This window comes from Alligator mississippiensis, chromosome 5, assembly GCF_030867095.1.
Source record: "Alligator mississippiensis isolate rAllMis1 chromosome 5, rAllMis1, whole genome shotgun sequence".
NCBI lineage: Eukaryota > Metazoa > Chordata > Crocodylia > Alligatoridae > Alligator > Alligator mississippiensis.
In genome coordinates, this window is record NC_081828.1 from 41,294,819 (window position 1) to 41,316,134 (window position 21,316).

Consider the following 21,316-nt stretch of genomic DNA (forward strand, 5'->3'; position numbering starts at 1 on the left):
TATATAGCCAGAGTATTACCACCTTATTCTCCACATACACTACTCTAACATTCATTTGCTCAGTAATAAAATCAGGTATCACATTGACCTATTTCCCCATATCCAATTTAAAACATGCCATTAGTCCCTATGTCCCCAAGGTGATTGTCAGATGAACTGACTTCAAGTGGTCCTAGCATCCAGAGATGAGCGGGATCTCAGTTTCCTGTTCCTGGGTTCACCTCAGCCCCACCTTGCACAAATGAGCATTCTTTGCGGTTCCTTTCAGCTTATTTGTGTTGCCATGTGATGAATAAAAGCACCCGTCCCCAAAACTACCCCAAACAAATGCAAAGGTACTTGAATGTTTATTACTGAAAGTATGCAACAAAGAGTACAGGGGCTCCAAAATGGCTGACTTGCAATACCAAGTCTGCAGAATGGGGCATGAGTTACAGAAAAAGGCCATCCCAGGCCAGAAACAAGCCTTGGACATGAACTGGGGACACTATAGTAGGTGGATCATCTAATAAAGTTCTTCACAAAGCAGCCTCCTGAGCTTCCAGTGTGCCCCAGTGCAGCCAAAAGGGGAGGGGAGCTGTTAGGACACAACACCCTCAAAGCAGGGATGGAAGTCCCTGCAACTGTAGACGGTATCAACACTGCTTGGCTCCTGGGTTCTACTGTCCTGCACCTGACCACAAGTCAAAGCTGAGCTTCTGCCCAGATCCAAGACAAAGCAAACACTGGGTGTCTGTCTGGGGTTAAAAAAAGTATCTACAAATTTACCGTGCAGCTCCCTTCCGGTGCTGGAAAGAACCACCAGGCTGGCTCTCCCCATGACACATTCTGGTCACCCCGGCAGTGCTCCATTGCACCATCAGGGTGTGTGTAAGAATCTACACTAATGGGAGCTCTGCTCTTGCACATGGGTTCATGGTCCGGGCACAGGGAGGAAGCGAGCAGAGCTTGCAAAGAGGAAGCAGCAGACCTATGGTAATTGCGTAGAATTTGAGAAGTGATTTATAGCAATGCTGGCTCCCAGACCTCCACTCACAAGGAGGACCAGGCAGTGCTGAAAATGAATTAGAAACCCATCAACGTGACAAGACGGTCACAAAACTAATTCAGTGAAGACAAGAACCAACGTATTAGCAATCTCCAAGAGGAAAAGACTTGCAAGCACCTTGCCTTAGATACATTGGTGCTAAGCCAAAAGTCTATTTTTTATTCATTTTTACTATGTATTTTTTATTAAAAAAGTAACTGCAGCTGTATTCATATTTCACCCTTTTCCGTCACAACCTTTACATGAACAATAACAAAGGAAATAGGATTCTCTCTTTCCAGGAGGAGCCACCCCTATTCAGACTGACAACAAAGGAATATCCTTCCGTGTGGGACAGGAGGCAACATTTTCAGCATAAAACAGAAGCAAGGTTACACCAAAAAATAAAGGGGTTGATTCTGGCCTGTGGACTGATCTACAATCCACCTTTAAAAAAAAAAAAGAACATCATTTACTCTTTGATTTGTACAAAATAATAATTATAATTATAATAATAATAAAAGGTGCTAGTGGCCCTTTAAGAGTTTCCATCACTGCTGTCTCAGTATGCAAAGATCACGTGGTAAGTGACTTGGTGACCATTGTCCCAGGCATAGAGGAGGCGATCCTTGGGATTATAGTCTATCTGGGTGGTGTAGGAGTACTCGTTCTCAAAGAGTAGCCGGGGGATGATCTGCGTGTTGGTGTGTGTGTCAAAGGCATAAGAGATGTTGGCGTTCTTCTTGTTGTAGCTGTCCACAGCATAAAGGACACCACAGATGACGAAGCAGTTCCCATAGAAGTTCTTCCTCAGGCCTGTCCTCCATGTGGTCTCCTTCTGGGTGCTCAGGTCCATCGCATTCAATTTGCTCAGAACAATGACCTCCTGGTTGAAGCCATCATAGCTAATGGCTGGGTAAACGACCCACAGGCCATTCTCATCCACAGCAAAGTCCACATCAGAGTGGCCCCGCCACCGCCATGGCGTGGACTCCTCATAGGCCACGTCATGAAGCATTGCCCAGGCAGCCACATACCTCTGCTTCAGGTCATACTTAATGATGTTGCGCGTGAAGGCCCGGTTGTAATAGAAAGACCCATTGTAGACAGCATGGCCCGTTCCAATCCAACTGTATGGGAGTTTGTAGGAGTTGCTCCAGCGACCTAGAAAGGAAACACATTACACTGATTAAGCCCTGAACCATCCCCTCAATTCCCCACTCACTGGAGCCATCACCCTTCTCTCCACTCTCAGCTGCCCCTTGCCATCCTTCACAAGTTGCCTACATGAATTACAGTCCAGTTGCTGGCACTAATCAACACATGCTGCCCCTGGAATTCAGTGAATCTGGGGCACTCTGCTGAACCTCCCAGGACAGGAGGGCCAGTTTCTTTCACCTGGACTAGTGGATCGATACTCCCCTTCCTGCCTAATATCACGGGAGCTGCACTGGAGCAGTGGCTCCATTACTGCCTTGACTCTCTGCACCACATTCTACTAAGCCATACTAAACTAGTACCATAACTGCTTCTCTATTCCCCATTTGAACACTTCCTGATCCATAATACATTTATCCACAGGATGTTTCACTCTGGGAGGCAGTTCATTAAAGGTCAAGGTCCACCTGGGCCTGGCAGCCCCAACACCACATTAGCATCTATAGCCAATGGCACACGGAGTAATGTGACCAACACCAACGCTAGCCATCCTTGACTCCTCCTGGATTAACTGGAGCTGGACTTCACACAAGCCCAGAGCAAGGCTTGAATACACACCTCCAGACCCATGGAGAGACCCTTTAACCATTCTGCCAGCATATAAAAGCAACACTGGGACAACACAGGGATAGACCCACAACACTTGGCTTCTCCGAGACAGGAGGATTGATGCCATAAATGGTACCACATTAGGCAGATCCACCTAGCTAAGATGAAGGAACCTGAGTCTGACGATCACTGTTGTTTGCACCACATCAGAGCCCTCATTGTGGACCAGGACCCCAGCGTGTGAGATCCAGTATGCACAAAGAACAAACCCCCCTCACACCACTCAGCTGGGACAGACCCCAGGGCTTGATGAAGCAGTCCAGGCCTCTTGCATGCAATGAGGGCAAGGATAAATCAGCCTGTGCAGAGGACTGGCGCCGTGAAGCAGTCTCAGCACAGGGACAGGGGATGTAGGAGGATGTGGAAACCAGCCCCACCCTGCACAGGTCCTACCTTGCTTGAAATTCTCCAGGTTTCGGAACTCTACCAGTGTGTTCCCATAGTAGTAGTTTGTAACGTAGATTCGCTCCTCTTTAGCTAAAGGGTCCTTCATCCAAGCCCCTTCGTTCCGCCCGTAGGTGTTCTGGGTAATGGGCCCCGAGATGGTGGAGAGAGTGTCCTTGCATCGTCCTAGAGAAAAGAACTGAAACTTTAAGGCCAGACACTGTTCCACACAACAGATGCCTGCTGGGTGGAACTCAGGCACGTAAGTGAGATCCTATTTCATGCAGCTCAAGGCTCTGGAAAATTAATGCAAAAGGCCTGTAGTCCCTAATACTCAGCCCTCCTGTTATCAAGCTACATCCCAACAGTATTCACACCCCTGTGATACAAGCAGAAGCCAAGCGTGTCCGCCCATGTGCTCCTGCCAGCACAATGCAGCCGGCTCTCTAATGTCACAGTTGGCACAGCTGAAGCAGAACAGAAAGACTGGCCTATTGTTTGTGCAAGTACCTTACATAATCTCTTCACCAGCTCTGCTTGGTCCTATCCCACAGACCCCTGCAAACCCAACCCTGGGTTTCTTGCCAGCTCTGTCTGTGCTTCTCTACTCAAGCACCTAGCCCCTTGGTAGCCCAGTCCTGGCACCCAAAGCTGCTTGGTAGGCCTGGGCACTTGTCCTTGGAGGCCTCACCCCAGGGAGTGGCCCTGACCCTCTAGGAACTGGGGTCTCAGGCTCTGGTCGATAGTGCTCACAACTAAGAATCTAGTCCCTGCTTCAGAAAGGCCTAGCCCCTACTCTGAGTGCTACTGTGTTAAGCTCTGCACAGTCCCCTCCACAACTTCCTACTGGCTACTGAGACCTGTGGCTGGAGCATTTCATGGAACACCATGAACGCCACAGTTCCACCCCACAGGGGTCCCAGGGCCATAGACGTTTGAAAAATGTAGCAGGTTGGTGCATAAAGCTCCTGGCTAAGCCAGTAAATGTCTAATGCTTGACATAGGCTATGGGCAGACATAATTCTTAACCATTTTAAAGCGGGGTGGGGGGGGCAGTTGCCAATGGAGACAACACCCTCAGATAATTAAACTGATGGCTGCAAAGGCTCTTTCCACGTAGTCTTCTCTCTTCTCTAAAAACAACTATTTGTTTTCAAAGATGAAATAACTTTGAAACGTTTCCCCAGCTGCTGCCAGGCCCCTGCTACCCTGAAATATCTCTTGGCCTTGTTTTCTGTCAATAATAAAAGAGCAATCATTTAAAACACCAGAGCTATAAATTGCCCTCTCCTGATTTCCACATATCCCATCCCATCCACAGCCAGGCCCATCTGGCAGGTCTTCCACCAACTAGTCAACCACAAAAGCACCCAGAGACACAGCAAGAAAGGACTCACCAATGATGTTCCTCACATCTTCTTCCTCCAAGGTCTGTTTCGGGGTTGCAGGAAGCCCAGGGCTGGCTGGTGCTGGAGGGGCAGTCACTTGTACAGTAGTACTGGACTCCTTACTCACTGAGGCAGCTGTGCTAGTCTCAGCTGTGATGGAGGTGTGGACCATGGTAGTGGTGATAGCAGCTGTGGGTTGATCACTGCTGGTTGTGTGCATGTTCTCTGAGGTGGTGGGTGCTGGTGTGCTGATCTGGGCCCCGGTGGTTGCTGGCCAACTGGCCGGCTCATCTACTGGTCTGCTTGTGGCAAGGGCTGCTTCAACAATGGTGTTCTCTGGCATGGTAGGGAGCTGGACTTCAGTGGTGAGTGGCAGTGTTGGTTGAGTGGAGGGGGATGTAACTTCAGAGAACAACGGCAAAGTAGCTGTGGCCGGAGCTACAGTGGCAGGGGTGGGTTGTGTGCTGTACCCCACCGTGGGGTTGATGTCTGTGAGTTCTGGTGGCCCTGCCAGTGGAGCAGACTTTCTCTTGAAGCTGTGAAAATTGTTGTCATTGTGCCTCAAGAGCTGATCTTCAATCAGCAAATCTACGGTGTTGTCCCCGCTGAAAAACTCATCCTCTGCCAAACAGAAAACAAGTGTCATGGCCTCTGTCAGGAGCTGTGCTTCAATCCCCTGCCCACAGTGAGAGTGGAGATGCATGGAAGACAGGACTGGATGATGTTAGGAGCACTTAGGGGTGGAGCTGGTCAGAAAAGCAATGCTCAGTACTGTCCAGGTTTCCAGAAACATCTAGTGCACACTACACAAGCCATTCCATGAGGGGCTCTCACCACCATGCTCTCTAGGGCAGGCTACCCATCCACAGTTGCCCAACAACACCCACAGCATCTGGTTAGATGCATGGTTGTGACAGGACCACACATCCTTACAATGCCACGTCAAAGCTGTTCTAAATTCCCTTTTCACTTGTGAAATAATCTATCTTCAAGCTACTGCTGCTTGGGAACTTTCCCATAGACAGGATCTTTAAATGTGACATGCCATTTCTATAAAGCTGAAACTTCCCATGAGAAAATTTTGATTCTACTGACTCATCTTGGAGAGAAATCGGACACTCTCACCTCCTCCTCTCAAGGAGGACTTGGGCCTGAGCAGAAAGGCAGCTGGGGAATGCAAACAGCTCCAAAAAGGCACCTTTTCCTTGTCCATCTCACATTTGGATACAAAGGCAGAGCTACCTCCAGCGAGGTGACCTACCTGTTGCTGTTCTGGCAAGAAAATGCTAAGTTAAAATATTTTTGTTTGGTGTTGTTGGAAACCACAGTACCTCACAAGTTCTATTCCCAGTTTTGCTACAGATCTACTGGGTGATCCTGGTCAAAAAGCCCCCCCAACCGCCATACCACTGTTTCCTTTTCTTTAAAATAAACATGGCAGTACAGATTTCCTTTGTAAAGCACTCTGAAAACTCCACAAGAATATGCCACGTTATGCAGCAACCTGTCTGACCATTATCCCCACTCCAGGATCAAGTCTCCAAGGGCCTCCATGCGCTCCAATTCCTAACTAGCTGCTGAATGCCCCTCTCTCTTGCAGTGCAGCTAGAAAATCCAATCGGGTGCCTTTGAGTTAGACACTGTTCCCCTCACTCAGCCCTTCATTAAATGTTCTCTTTGGGGAGTCACTTTATATAAAACTGTACAAATGTCAGTTCAAAATGACCCATGGCACAAAGGCTAGGGACAGACATTATACATAAACCAGTTTAAGTGATCAGAAACTGGTTTAAACCTGTAACAGAACAGATGTTCGGTGTACATAAACCAGTTAGAAAATGGCTGAAACTGGTTTGAGATAAACCTGGTTGAATGTAGTATCAGACTTAACTGATTTGGGTCAAACCAGTTTATGTATGCAATGTCTGTCCCAGACCCCTTCCTGGTTTAATTTTAACGAGAGTCCCCCAGAATCTCAGATACTTTGCAACTCTGGTTGGGGCTCAGCTCTCTGCTCCAGCCCAGCAGGGCTGGCCCTGTCCCTCTGCTCCCTGACTGCAGCTCCAGCAGAGACTGCGGGTACAGGGCATCTGTCTGGCTTCCTCCAGCTCAAGTAGGGATTCCCCCCACCCCTCTGCCTTACACAGACAACTCTCAGCATTAGTTAGGATACCACATAGTGACTACGGTTCGTGCTGTGGGAGACAGGACAAAGGAAGACAGGGCAGTGTTGGCTTAGGGCTTTTTGGAGCTAATCAACAGGTACCTGGTAATGTCCCTCAGTTCCTTCCTTGGGAAAAGTTGTTTAAGAAGAGCTTAAACTAATGAGAGGCTTTTGTTTTATTTGATGGGCTGATAAATGCTAACAACTCCCTGTATAACTCCCTGCTGTGTAACTTAATGCTCTGTTATCAACTCCTTGCTGGCTCGCTCACTGGTCACGGGGGAGGGGGAAGGACATCTCTCTAATCAGAGCATCCTGCAGAGGCCTGGCCATGCCCCACCTTCCCGCAGCTCAGGACTGCAGAAGGGAAGGGAGGGCTGCTCTAGCACCCCTCAGCTTCTAGCCTGAGCCACTACAGGCATGTGCTGGTATTTCCTCCATCCAGAGGGGATGTCTGTACAATTACAAACCAGTTCAACCTAGCCAGGTTAGATTAACCTGCAAAGATTGAATCAATTCAGGCTTTTTGAACGTCTGTCCCTAGCCAAAGAGTTCATACGCTTCCATGTAAAATTCTGGTCCTTTGGAAGGTGTCTCCTGTGTGCACCGCAAAACAGGAAGTTCATATGCATCAATACTGTTCCTAGATGGGTTCTGTTTAGCGCTCTGTATGGAGCCACTTTATGTTCCACAAAGTGATCATAGTTTGTAGCTTCATCTTCAGATACTAGATTCCATAGAAAGTTAAAGGGTTTGTTTGTTTCCAAGCAGTCTGTTCCTACATGTGTTTTCTCTCATACTCGTCTATGTGGGATTTAAGGCAACAAAAGCAATTGCCAGCATCTGCTCTTCAACATGGGCTTGGGTTTCTTTCTTCCTTGTTTGGGAATTGCATTATGTATGCAGCTGCTTGCCCTTTCTGAAGAAGGCCTGCACTTGAACCCTTCTGAGATGTCTCTGCTGACAGTAGTACTGGCCTAATGACAGTCTACTCTTTTACAACTAGATAGTGGGGGTCTATCTTCCCCACTGCCTATTTGTGTCTGATGTCTGAATGCTGGATAATGTATCCTTTCAGCCACTTACTTAAAGGGGTTTATTTTCATTCAGAGACAGCTTTAGAATTAATTTCTCCAACTGGTTTATTATCTCCACTTTATATGGAGGAGCAGGTTCTTGTTTTAATTGCATTTGGATCAACAATCAAGACCTCCTTGTTCAGTCTGGGTCCAAAAGAGACCTGCTCCTGGTTACTCTGACCTATGATGTCTTCTTCCTCACGTGTCTTTCACTTGCACCTCACAGTATTTTGAGGAGTGCTCGATAAGATGCTTGCCTCAGACTGAGACATCAGCCATTCTCATTTCAGCACTTTGTAACTCTCCCAAAATACATTATAAATACCCTTTATGTCAGTGAAGACATAATTACCAAATAGTGTTTTGCTTAAAGTGAATATGGCCAAATGTTGGTGCTGCCTTGGAGTCTGACTCCATTAAATTTGAAGTCTTACATATTTGACATCTTGAATATACGTCAGCTTCTTAGAACTTAGGGGCCATCTCTTCAGCAGTTGGCATTTGGTAATGTTTACATTTTCTGGCATTATTTAACTTGCAGGTACCAATACACATCTGCACTTCAGTTGACTTTTCAGTTCCATCTACTACCCGATTGTTTTACCTTTGCAATACCTTGCAGCTTTCCACATTTTAAAAATCTAGGTTTTGGGGGGGATTTTTTACTTTCTCAGGTAAGGTACATGGAATTCTTCCTCCTGATAAATAGGATCACTGATGTTATGGTGTGTTGTAATGTCCTTCCAGATGCCCCAGCCTTTAGGAATTCCCCATGCTGTCTGTTCTCACTGACATTTGCAGGAAATCTATTTTTAGTACCTTCAAGCCAGGCAGACTTTGACTCTGAATGCAGGTGATGAAGTTGAATTTGCTATTTGGAAAGTTCCTGATCCTGGACTTTTAAAACAAGCTATAATATTTACTTATCTCCAGAGTTATTGTATTGTGTATTTTCCTTGGAATAACACTGAATTGTTCCCTCATATGTGATTTAATAGATGGGGCTTTGGCCTTACTGTTTGTAGCAGTTGTTGAACCTACCACATAATCAGAGCTATTCTTTTGCTCTTTTTCAAGTGAGTCAGCTTTAACCATGCAACATATTAGACACATATCCCATCCCACCCTTGTTTTTGGCCACATCTAGTGGATATGAATCTCTGCTATGAGAAAAACTTACTGCTTTTCTTCCCCATGGTTTTCTTCAAGTTTTCTCTTTTCAAGAGGATGCTACATGGACTAGCTGCTTATTCAAACCAAGTCCTTTAGAAACTGAACCTGTTTTTTGCTAACGCCACATGTTCTAGAGTTGACTCTGGTTAAGCTTAAGGTAAAAGTATTACAGATAAAAAATGAACAGGTCATAAGCAACTTCAGACCTGAGTTTCATTAAAAGTTAATGGGATTTAGACTCTTAAGGGGCTCAGTCACTTTTGAAAGTGTTATCCTCCTACCACCTGTCCCTTCACCACCACCAGCCCTTGCCTCTAACTCCTGGCAATGCCTAAAGAAGTGATTGGGGAGTTGCTTCTTTTACTGTAGCATTGTTTCCATCTGCATTCAGCTAAGACAGACTAGGTGAACTTTTCTAAAGGACTAGGGTTGAATAAACTGCTAGTCCACGTAGCATCATCTTTCTCCACAGCAAAGAGGATTCTGAGGACTTTCTCTTCTGTGTCTGCAGAATACACAGTGCAGTGAGAAACTGGCTTCTAGATTCAGTACAAATAAATATCAGTTTCTCACATCCAGACCTTTTGTTCCTACCTTTAAAGTAAAATTGTTGCCTACAACCCCACTGTCTTGCACCTTAATTACAGTACCATTTCCCACTCTGACGCTAGCACTTTTCCCTTCAGTCTTGGCAAATGCTTTGTCCATCCTTGTGACTGGGTCATCCTGGTCTTTCATGGGCTTCACTAGTTTCTTCAAGCATCTTGTATCTTCACAAAGCTGTTTCTCCTCTCATTTCTACTGTCCCCCCATATTCTCTTCTTTCACAGCCTCAAGTGTCTGTTTACTTCTCCCACCCATGCCCCAATGCTTTCTCTTTCACATCCATGCCAGTTCATAGTTTCATAGTTGGTAGGATCAGAAGGGACCTAAGCAGGTCATCAAGCCCAACCCCCTGCCATGGGCAGGAAAGAATGCTGGGGTCAAACGACCCCGGCTAGGTAATTATCTAGCCTCCTTTTGAAGACCCCCAGGGTAGGGGTGAGCACCACTTCCCTTGGAAGTTGGTTTCAGATCCTAGCCGCCCTGACTGTGAAGTAGTGCTTCCTGATGTCTAGCCTGAACCTACTCTCAGTCAACTTATAGCCGTTATTTCTTGTTACTCCCGGTAGTGCTCGGGGGAACAGGGACTCTCCCACTGTCTGCTGGTCTCCCTTGGCCAGTTTATAGACGGCCACGAGATCCCCTCTCAGCCTTCTCTTGTGGAGGCTGAACAGGTTCAGGTCCCATAGCCTCTCCTCGTAGGGCCTGCCCTGCTGCCCCCTGACCATGCGAGTGGCCCTTCTCTGGACCCTCTCAATGCTGTCCACATTCCGCCTGAAGTGCAGCGCCCAGAACTGGACACAGTACTCCAACTGCAGCTTGACCAAAATCATATAGATGGGGAGGATCACCTCCTTGGACCTGCTTGAGCTGCATCTGTGGACACATGACAAGGTGCGGTTAGCCTTCCTGACTGCATCCCCCCTGGAGCTCACTCCAGGCCAGCTTCTGCAATGGCTCCTTTAAGAAGTCAGCCAACCAAGGACTGGGCTGGGTCAAGCTCACCTGAAGGGCAGCCAATACCATTTAGGTATGAGAGCAGAACAAAAATCTTCACAGTTCAGGACCATTTTGCTGTTCCTGTCTCTGACTGGTGTAAACTACTCCCAGTTCCAGATTCTCTCCAAGAGGGAGGATCCAACAGTACCCTTATAGCATTGTTGCAGTCAAGACAATGAGAAGAAAGATGTGCTTACTAAAATCTTTTACTGGACCAACTATATAGTAGGGAGAGAGATTATTTTGTTTGAAGTGGCTATTGTAATTAACTTAACGGAGTCAAACCAATGTCTTTGTTTTACCTAGTATTTATCTTATCTGCTTCTTTCCAAGAAAGGAACAGCATTTTGAGCCCAATAGTTTATTTAATCTCTTTCTCAACTCTTCAGTTTGTCTAATAAAAGACAATATTGAACCAATCTGGCTACTCAGAGATTTTGATAACAGTCTTTGTATACAAAATGAAGGGTCAATGCAAAGAGCATAGTGATTAACTGCTCTGTGTCCACAGAAGACAGGACAAGAAGTAATGGACTTCATTTGCAATAAGGGAGAGACTTAGATTGGATCTTAGGAAGAACTTTCTAAAGGTGAGGATGGTTTAGGACAGAAAGAAATGACCCTGGGCTGCAAAAAGCCCCAAGTGCAGGATCAGGCCTTGGGATGCAACAAGTCTAGCAAGCCAGGACTAGGGCCTGTGGGGCCTGGCAGGTGCCTGATCCGAGCATGCAGGGGCCAGGGCTCCCCTTGGGTCTGGAAATTTGACAGCAAGGGAATGGTGCAACTGTTCTATCTGGCCTGTGGACTGAGCACCCCAACCTAGATAAGTCATGAAGTCTACATCACTGGAAATTTCTAAGGTCAAGTTAGGCAAACACTTACCCAGGATGGTTTAAACAGGGATATCCCTGGTCTGAGCAGGAAAGCAGAGCTAGAGGACCTCCTGAGGTCTTGGCCAGCCTTATGTTTGTACGTGCCTACTTACAAATATCTGTTCTCAAGGTGATATTTCATAAAACGGGACAGTTCTTGTGATGAGCATGGACTGCTGAGCAGGACCAAGGGGTGTCACTGGGTAATGGGTTGTACCTGTGTTGTTGCTAAGAGGACCAGACAGCCGATGCCATTAAGCCGGACACGACTGCAAACACAACTCACGTTCCTCAATGTCGTTCTCGGAGTCTGTGAACTTGGCCTTGTAATAAGTGATGCCTCGAATGATGGTAGGCTTGGAAGGGATCTTGCTCCTCACATGCAGCTTCCTTTGCAGGAGTTGCTTTGGTTTCTCTTGTTCAGGGGCGGCATGCAGCTCTTGTAAGGACTCGACCGAGTTAATCTGCTGGGAAATCGTTTCATCTTGCAGGAATCTTTCTTCGTATTTTCCCTTTGCAAGGCAAAAAGAGGATGTTACTGGGTGGTCAAAATACACAGCCATGAGCTAGGGAACACAACCAACGCATCTGCACAGGAACTGGCAAGCAGTTGTTCTGACCTGATGCACTTGAAGTGGGAGGCCTCGTCAGCACCTGATGATTTCTTCGCATAAAAGGCTTTTGTAAATTTTGGAGACAAGCCACAGCAGAAGCTTACACTGCGTCTGAGAGGTTATATGTAGCGCCTATGTGCTATTCCTGTGCTGTGAATTATATGTTGTGCATCATACAGTGGGCAAAGGACTTGTATGGTGCATGGGAAGGAGACCATGCAGGGGCCAAATGATCTGTTGCTCAGCATCAGTGCAAGATGCCAGCCTAGGCCTTGTGACCGTGTCTCCCTCCAGCAGCACCCATCTGCAACTACAAAGGTTACTGCCCCCTCACAGCTGAAGAGTTCTTCCATCTAGCTCAGTGGTGCTCAACCTTTTGGCCCTGTGGGTCAGATGAGTGCCACAGGGCCAGTCTGCACACCAGATCAGGCCCTGGGGCCCAGCACCACCACCTGCACAATGGAACTGGGTCCCAGGGGCCCTGTACTGCCCCTTCCTGCCACCCTGCATGCCAGGATTGGGTCCCAGAGGCTCAGAGCCACCCGCTGCTAACCTCCATGTGCCAGGATTGGTTCTCAGGGGCCCAGTGCTTCTCCCTCTTGGCCCCTTACACTGGAGTTTGGCCCTCGGGTCCAGTGCTGTCCCCCCGCCCCCACCCTGGCTCTATGCCCTGGGATCGGGCAGCAGATCTAAAATGTAGGGCCTGGGGCTCCCCATGGGTCCAGACATTTGGCACCCAGGAAATGGAGGCACTGCTCCTCTGCCAAATTTCCAGACCCATGGGGAGCTCCACAGGCCATATGAGACACCACTATGGTCTGGATCTGGCCCACAAGCCAAATGTTGAGCACCTCTGGTCTAGCTCAAGCTTCTGTTCTAGGTGCTGTTAAGTCCAGAGTTTGATCCCCACTGATGACTGAGAGGTCAGTCCATCCATGCATCTGTCTGTACAGGCTAAGGTTCACTACCTTGTTTTTTGTCTGAATAATAGGAACTTTCATCTAAACCCATGTTTCCAGCTTTCCGACTGCAAAAGAGGACTCATCGGTAAAGCTATGCAGTACCATCTGCCCCACTCAGCAAACAAGAAGACAGATAGACTAAAACATGAGATCAGAACCGTCCACTGGCCATCTTGTCTGAAGTCCAGGCAGAACAACTGCAATTTCTATGTGGTTAAATATTTCACTTGTGATCATTTCCCAGAAACATGATTTTCTTGGACCTTGGGGATGGAGTGTGGGACTGGAGGATGGCCCTGAATGCCACTCATTTTATTTCTCTACAACTCCCTGCAAGTGCTTTGTGCATATGGAAACTGTGCATGAAGGATGCCTCACACTGTGCAATTACATGGCATATGTGAGAAGGGAACTGTGCACTGAGTGTATCTGTTTATGAGTGAAATCTGTACTTGGTATATAACTGTACTCTTTTCGGTTGTTCACCTGATAAAAGCATGCACTGGATACAAATGCCACAGGGCATTTAAGCTCTGGATGCATGACACACAGTAAAAGTACTGCATTAGGAAAACAGAATCTGAGCCTGCCAAATGCTTGGGGAACTTTCTCTGGGGATCAAAGAGTTCCCAGGGGCTGGGTTTAGGAGCCTGAAATGTAGTCCAGTCCCAGGCTGCAGGCTAATGCCCAAAGATTTTCATCTCATTAAAAGGAAATGGAAAAATGGCCTGAACTGCTGAAGCAATGCCCAGTTGGCTGAAAGGATATCTTCAGCATTCCTTCAGACCATGTAATTCTAGCCCTGACTAAAATTAATGAAAAGAAAAAGAAGAGTTTTTGGAAGTGAGGTCACTCAGGGTAATAAAAGCCCCATGCTTTTCACTTCTGCCTGGACAGGAGTGGAATCCCTCCAGCAGTCAGTTGGAAGCTACTGACATGCATACACAAAACCACCCTTGTGAAGTCTTTGGGGCTTGTGACCTGCACAACAGAACCCATGAAAGCAAAGCGATGGAAAGCCAAGCCACCTACCAGCACATACCCTCAGCTCCTCCCTTACCCACATAATTTATCATGACTGCAACTGCTGTACGCCACAGACCATCTTAACCCCAAACCCATTTGCCCTTCTACACACACCACTTTCACCAAAGTACTCTCCTGCCCATCTGCCACTGGCAGGTGCAGCAGCTGGTTGTGTTGAGAGAGGGCAACTGGTAATGGACTGTATGCAAAAATGGTGGTGGATGCAGAGTTCAAGCTGTGTACAGGCTGTGGCACACTACCATTGTCACAGTAATGAGGTGTGTGGCTGAGTGCTGGAGTGGGGGAACAAACAATTAGGTGGCTTGGTTTTTCACTGGGGGGCACATATACTGACTTTGTTGCTTCAGCACAGAATTAGTAGCTGTTAACTCCCTAAGAGTTTTTTTTAATGTTAGTCAGTGATTGCACCTGGGTGTAAGTAAGAGGACCTCTGGGGGGAACCTTTTGGGGGCAAGAGAGCCTACTATGCTGGGAAATAGTGTATCCCTAGCAGCTGCACATGGGACCTTTGCTGGAGGGTAACACCTGACTGAATAACACAGTTCCTTCCACAAACATTTTGTGTGGCCTGCTCAATTGGGAGCCTGGTCCTTATAAACACAAATCAATCATGCTTACAAATACCCACCTGAATCCTGACGCCCTGAGACTCCTCATCCCAAACCCTGAGGTCTCCTCCCCTTGCTCCTAAGCCCAAAGTAGAATGAACCCCTCAGTGCAGGGTATTGCCAGGCCCCCCCTTAATGTGCCAGGACAGTTGGCCCTGCTTGCCTCTCCTTTTCTCTCATGACATCACCCAGATCACTTAGCTGGGAACCAGTCAAACAAACAAACCTAGGGACAGTCCTGGTTAGCTGCTGCAGCTGGAGTGCCACAACAGACTGGCAGGTATATTTATGAGGTGTGATCACTGCAAATGAATACTACAGCACTGTGCTCACACGTGTGCCTCCCATAAGAGAGAGGCATCAATTGCCCATTGGCTAAGTGCCTTCCCCATCACATCAGGAGCTGACGGTCTTGGGCTTTACTTTTGTTAATGAAAGAACTTGGCATCTTCATACTCCGTGGGGGATCCCTGGACCTCCTGCCTCAAAGCCACCCTCCTGCCCTTCGTCTGCAACACTTACAAAATGGGAGAGGTTCCTGTCTGGGTTCTTAGGGGAGGGTGAGGGGTACATGGCACAGCTCAAGAGCAGGGGATGGGGACACAGGCTGGTGCCCCCTCAGCTTGTCAGAACAGCTGGAAGCTGGTCTCAATTACCACCCTCAGTGACCCACAGGGGAATGTCCAGTGTCACCCCCTTTGCCCATCACAAGAGCCCCTTCTGCCAGGCAGGCCACACCAGCTGTGGTTCTAACTTCTCCAGCACCAGGGGGACTCTGGGTTCCCATCTCTCCCCTTGGACATGAATTACCCTTTGATATATAAAAAAAAAAGCCAGATCACAGTTCCCCTTTGCAACGCTGGCACCTCAGGTTGAATCAGTTGGGATGAGCAGCAAATCTCTTTCCACAGCCCAAGTGACAGAGCTTGCAATAGCTGACAGGAAAGACAGACACGCTGGACTGAGGCGACATGCTGTCCATACAGCCAGGCCCCCACGCCCGCTCATCAGAGGCTCCATGTCACTTCAGCACAGATCTTCCCAGACAGTTGCAGCCAGCCTCAAAATAACATCATGATTTCCAAACAGCAAGCCTCCTGTACGGCTCTGACCTCTAAAACCAACAGCCCTTTGGAAGGGGAAGGGGGCGGGCAAGTGAAAAGGTTTGGTCCTATGCTCTCCCTCCTACATTTTGGTTTCAGATGGATTGCGCTTACTTAGCAGGATGGAGCCTGGGGAACGGAAATGAGGTTTGGGAGTGAATGTGTCTGATCTGGGTTGCCACTTGCCCTCAGGAAATGCCCTCTGGGCGAGTTCACATAGCCACAATGATCTGTGGCAAATTGGCTAAGTGGGAAACTAACTTCTCAGCAATCTCTTTCCCAATGACCTCTGCATCCCCCGAGGGAAGAACAGAACCAGTCCCCTGTCCTAAGCATAACAGGGAGGAGGATTGAAACCCTTTGTGAAGGGCCAGCCCCTTGAAGTGACCTCTGTCTCTGGAAGGGATGTGGTTAGGGTAAGCACAAGCCCCACAGAGAATGGGGAGCTGAGGCCAGGCAGGGAGCTAGAGACCTGCACTGGGAAGGTGGGGGAAGGCATGCACTGCCAGCAGATACAGCCCTGTGCAGAGCTTGTGTAAAGCACCAGAGACCAGATGCACAGCAGAGGAGCCTGCAGGCAGAGGGCTGAGCACAGAGGGGCCTGAAAGAGACTCAGTGAGCCAGCAGCCAGGATGTTACAGGAGCAGGAGCCAGATAGACACTACTGCAAAGTGCCCAGGGCCACTGGGATGAGCCTGGGAAGGCGGACAACAAGGGGCTCAATATAAGAGCAGGAGCAACTGTCTTTGCATAGCACACTTCAGCGTAGCCAGGGATGATGGAGGAGAGCCTTGGTGGCAAATTAGTGGAGCAATCATCCAGAAAGCGGTCAACTCAGACCTGCCTCAACAAAATGCACCAGCACCAGGGAAGATACAAATTACCTGACTGCCTGCCATTAAGGCAGACTCACAGGGGCACCCCAGACATGAGTAAACCTGAACTGTCCACTGGCTGCCACCCAAGGGTCCACTGGAACGTGCAAATACTCCTGTTGGGACTTAAAGCCGAATGTTCCTGACTAGACGGTCTTGTTCCTCTGTTCAGGGTCAGCTCAATCACATTTGGGGTCAGAACAGAATTTTACCCCATGGTCAGACTGGTGCGGACTGTGGCAGGTTTTCCCTTCCTCTGTAGCAAAGGACATGGCCCTCTATCTGCAATCTCTTGAATGTATACTAACAACTTTTTATAGAAGCAGGACATTGACTGCTGTGGTCCTCTGTTTTACATGTGGCAGGTTAGGGTGTTATGTCTTGTGTCAGGGTTGACAGCAATTTTACAAACATTATGGATTTGCACAGTATGCTCTGGATAGGGATGATCCTGCCTCAAGCAGGGGGTTGAACTAGATCAGCAGTTCTCAACCAGAGGTCCACAGCCCCCTGGAGGGGGCTGCAAGCAGGTTTCAGGGGGTCTGCCAGGCCCAGCCTTGTGTGAGGAGGAGCCGCCTCTGCCCCCCCCTGGCCCCTGGGGCTCAGGTGAGTCCGGAGGAAGGGGCAGGGGTGGGGGGCAGGCCCACCTGCCAGACCCCACAGCCTCCATCTTTTGGGGGACACTGCAGACGGGTGGACAAACCTCCGCGCTGCTGCTGCTCAGGTGAGTGGGGCCCTGAGGCTCCCCACCATCGAGCCCCATGCACTGCACCCAGGGCTGTGCAGGTGGGGCTGAGGAGCTGGGCAGCTGTTCTGGCAAAGGTGGCCCATAAAGGGTTTACAGCATGCGAGGGGGGCCTCAAGAAGAAAAAGCCTGGACTAGATGACTTCTGGAGAAGCCCTGGACTAGATGACTTCTGGAGATCCCTCCCAGCCTGAGTTCTCTATGATTCTATAATCTTGAGTTGCAAAAAAGCCCTTTCATATAGGAAGGAGCTCTCAGTATGGTAGGCGTCTGAAAATCCCTTGCTTCAAAGCTTTTGCTGATTGCTCATAAGGCCCAGGAAGGTTTTCTTCCTCCCTCATGAAGGCTACTGGCTTCTGGGGTCACCCCACAACTATTCTCTGAAGTAGTGGGATGCTGAACAGAGTAAATAAAGGCAGAGACTGATATGTCTCCTGACTGATATGTCTAGGTCCCTGAGAGGCTGAGAGGTTCCTGATTGAAGGATCTCGCTGTTCTACTCTGTCACACTTTTTGCCAAACTTGGAGCCAGGAAAGAATTTTTCCCCTGGGACAGATGGGCATGGACTATGGGAAGTCTGTTCTCCTCTGTAGCATGGAGCATGATCAGCTTCTTAGGATGCTCTGAGTATATACGAATCATTTACTTCCCCATCGTTGTAGTGGCAGGGCACTGGCAGTGCCCATGTCTCCTTGACTTCTGCTTATGGCACATTGCAGGAGAGGTGCACTGATATATTGGTCATGTATCAGATCAGCATCAATAAAAAGAAAATTAACATTATCAGCAATCAGCTTTTTTTGGCCCGTGTAGCCAATAATGTCACCAATAAATGCCATGTGCATGAGTGCAGCTGTACCATGCACATGGCCAGGAATGCAGCTGAGCAGCTTGGAGAGCAGCATCCAGCCAGTAAGTCTCTGGGAGGGAAAGGGGCAGAGGGAGGGAAGAGATGTGAGGGGGAGGCAGATCAAGGTGAGAGAAGGACAGGAGCAGGGACAGGGGCCAGCCAGCCAGCCAGGGTGGTGAGTACAACTCTGCTCAGAGCAGGATGGAGTTACACGTGGCTTGTCCAGGGGGACGGCTCCCTGCTGCTGTGCGCACCCCTGGGAGAGGCATGGGGGCATGTGCCCTCCAGATTAGTGCACAGGGCTCAGGTAGGCTGCCCGCTGTGGGCTTGCGGGCTGCACTGGCCTCTTCCTGGACAGGGGGCTGGGCCAGGGCTGCACTTGGGGCAAGTGGCAGCAGTGCTGAGAGGAGTGGCTACAGGGTGGGCCACTACAAAATTCTCTATAGCCACCCCTCCCACCACCACTTGCCCTACCCCCACCCACCCCAAGCACAGCCCGGATCCAAACCCCCAGCCTGGAAGAAGGCAGTGCAGCCCCCAGTCCTCAGCCTGCAGCAGCCAGCCCACCCTTGCCCTGCACACAAATCTGGGGGGCACATGGCCCCATGTCTTCCCCAAGGGTATACACAGTGGTGGGGAGCCATAACCCCTCCTCATGCCCCCCGCACCCACCAGATGAGCCACCTGTGGCTCAGTCCCGCTCCTGGCAGGGTTGCATTCACCGCCCTGGCTGGGCAGCACCTGCCTCTGCCCCACTCCTGCCCTCACCATGGGGGCCTCTATCTACACCAATCATACCCCTTCCCTCCTCCCTGCCCCATCCGTCCCGCAGACTTACTGGCTGGGAGCTGCTCTCCAAGCTGCTGGGCTTCATATCAGCTATCAGATTGGTATCATCTGATATGGCTAGTTAATAATCAGCCATCAGTATCAGCCAAAAAATCATTATCAGCGTACCCCTAGTTGCAGGATGCTTTTAGTATTACATCTTTTGTATTAGGCTTCAAAGTGGTGGTTTTGGGAAATCCTTGAATCGATGGTTGACTATGAATGCAAGGGACTGGATTTGATGGCCAGGAGGCCCTTTCTTCCTGTCGTCTTATATAAATGCCGAAGCTACTGTGCCCACAGCATTTGCAACTTTTCCCATTCCTGATGGCCCCAGTACTTTCACCTCCTGCCCAGAGGTTTAGCAGACCTGGCAGCTGGTGCCCCTGACACCTGTGAGTACTACATAGGGTTCAGTTACCATGGTCCTAAGCAGCATATTCACTACAATCTTTCTGAGCAGTCCCCTCACACCTGATGACTGGGATAGCTCTGTAGAAAGGGCAGAGCCAAAAGAGAGCCATTCAAGGCTGGCATGCTCATTTTATTCCAACTCAATCTATGCCACGGGCCATCTGAAGGCCATTTATGTCCCCTTTATGCGTATGTCAATGAGGGCCTCTGTCCCAGTTGTGTGCAGTCACCATCACCCTCGTCTCTAAAGGATTCCCCTTGCTGACACCTCAGCAAAGGTCCAAGTCTGAATGAATCATGGAGAACAGACTCTCCTCTTCGTGTTCAGGGGTGAGGCGGGCTCTGTGGCTGTTCAGCTTACTCCTCACCTCCATATCCATCACACCTCTGAAGCTATGTGAATAAGTCAGGCTGTATCAGGGACCATTTCAGGGTAGAATGAAGTTGCTTTTCTACTTGCCTGCAAGGGACAAACTACCTGGCATGGTGTCAACTGACCAAGTGAACAACCCAGGGCCAGAGATACAAAGGTCAAGAAGCTCTGGACTGGGCTGCCATGAAGTCTCCATCAAGGCCCCAGCTCACAGTGTCCCTCTTTGGCATGTAATGGCAGAGAAGCAACCAAGTCTGTCCTCCCACATCCAGGCCCTTTGTGGAAGACACTGTACCAGAAGGGAGGGACATGGCAAGTCACATTACAATACAGCACTGCATATGATGACATCACAGTCTACTACGCTGTACCCCAGGGGTGGGCAAAATGTGGCCCGGCGGCTGGATGCAGCCCGCCAGGCCATTCTATCTGGCCCGCAGGGCCCCTAAAAAATTTAGAAAATTAATATTTATCTGCCCTGGCTGCCTATCATGCAGCCCTTGATGGCTTGCCAAAACTCAGTAAGCAGCCCTCCGCCCAAAATAACTGCCCACCCCTGCTCTACCCTGAAGTCCAAAGTCAGCGCTACCTTCTCCAGCACATTCCTCCCTAGCCCGACTGCCCTTGCACCAATGACATAAGATGTTCCCCAGCCTGGAATGCAGACTTTAAGGGATCCGTCTACCCCAGAGTTCCTTGGCTTGCTGGAGAAGGCAACTGGCCCCTTACCTCAGCGTGGGTGTATGCAGCTGCAGCGTCCCTCTGCAGTGAGCTCCCAATATCTGGGAGGCTGTTGGAGAGGATGTCAGAACAGTTTTCCTTGTGCCGTTTGTTCCGCTCACTCAGAACTTCATCCACATTCCCTCTGACCAGGTTGCTTTCTTGAGTGAAGTTTTTGGATACTTCCTAAAGAAAAAAGTAACAGAGGGAGATGTCATTTCTCAGCAAATGCTACTTTCAGACTACAGTTTTAGGCCTTAGAAAGCACACCAAAACAAAATGGGCTGCATGTGTTACTTATTACAGTACTGAAGTGCATGCCCAGGCTGTTAGGATTGCCTTCAATAGGCCAGTTGTCCTGGGACCTTTGTGGAGTGCCTGTGCTTAGTGACAAGATGGTCTTTATCACAAGGTTCTCCTTAACTCACAGGTATTTACTTAGAGCAAACCAAATTACAAACAACCCCAGCTATTTGCATCTCTCCTCTCTTCCGCAACAGGCCACCCCCTTTTCAAGGAACTTTTAACACAGCACAGAGACATCTAGTGGCCAAAGAGGTCAACTACAGGTGTCTTTCATTCCAGGTAGGCCTCCCCAGGGTCCTGCACTGATGGCAATGTGGGTGATGATCCACATTCAAGAGACAGAGAGCCTGGCTT

The 21,316-nt window shown here is 49.0% G+C and overlaps 1 protein-coding gene across 1 annotated transcript in view; it reads right to left on the reverse strand.

The window, feature by feature from the left end:
- Positions 1-330: 330 nt before the first annotated feature.
- The window catches only part of OLFML2B (olfactomedin like 2B), a 48,902-nt gene continuing 27,916 nt past the window's right edge, over positions 331-21,316 (reverse strand). Inside the window, exons 4-8 of the mRNA XM_019486491.2 lie at positions 20,666-20,842; positions 11,803-12,028; positions 4,636-5,247; positions 3,248-3,424; positions 331-2,191 (exon numbers count right to left, since the gene is read on the reverse strand). Of these exons, the coding sequence (XP_019342036.2) occupies positions 1,590-2,191; positions 3,248-3,424; positions 4,636-5,247; positions 11,803-12,028; positions 20,666-20,842 (1,794 nt within the window). The 3' untranslated portion in view covers positions 331-1,589. The remainder of the gene's footprint in view (positions 2,192-3,247; positions 3,425-4,635; positions 5,248-11,802; positions 12,029-20,665; positions 20,843-21,316) is intronic.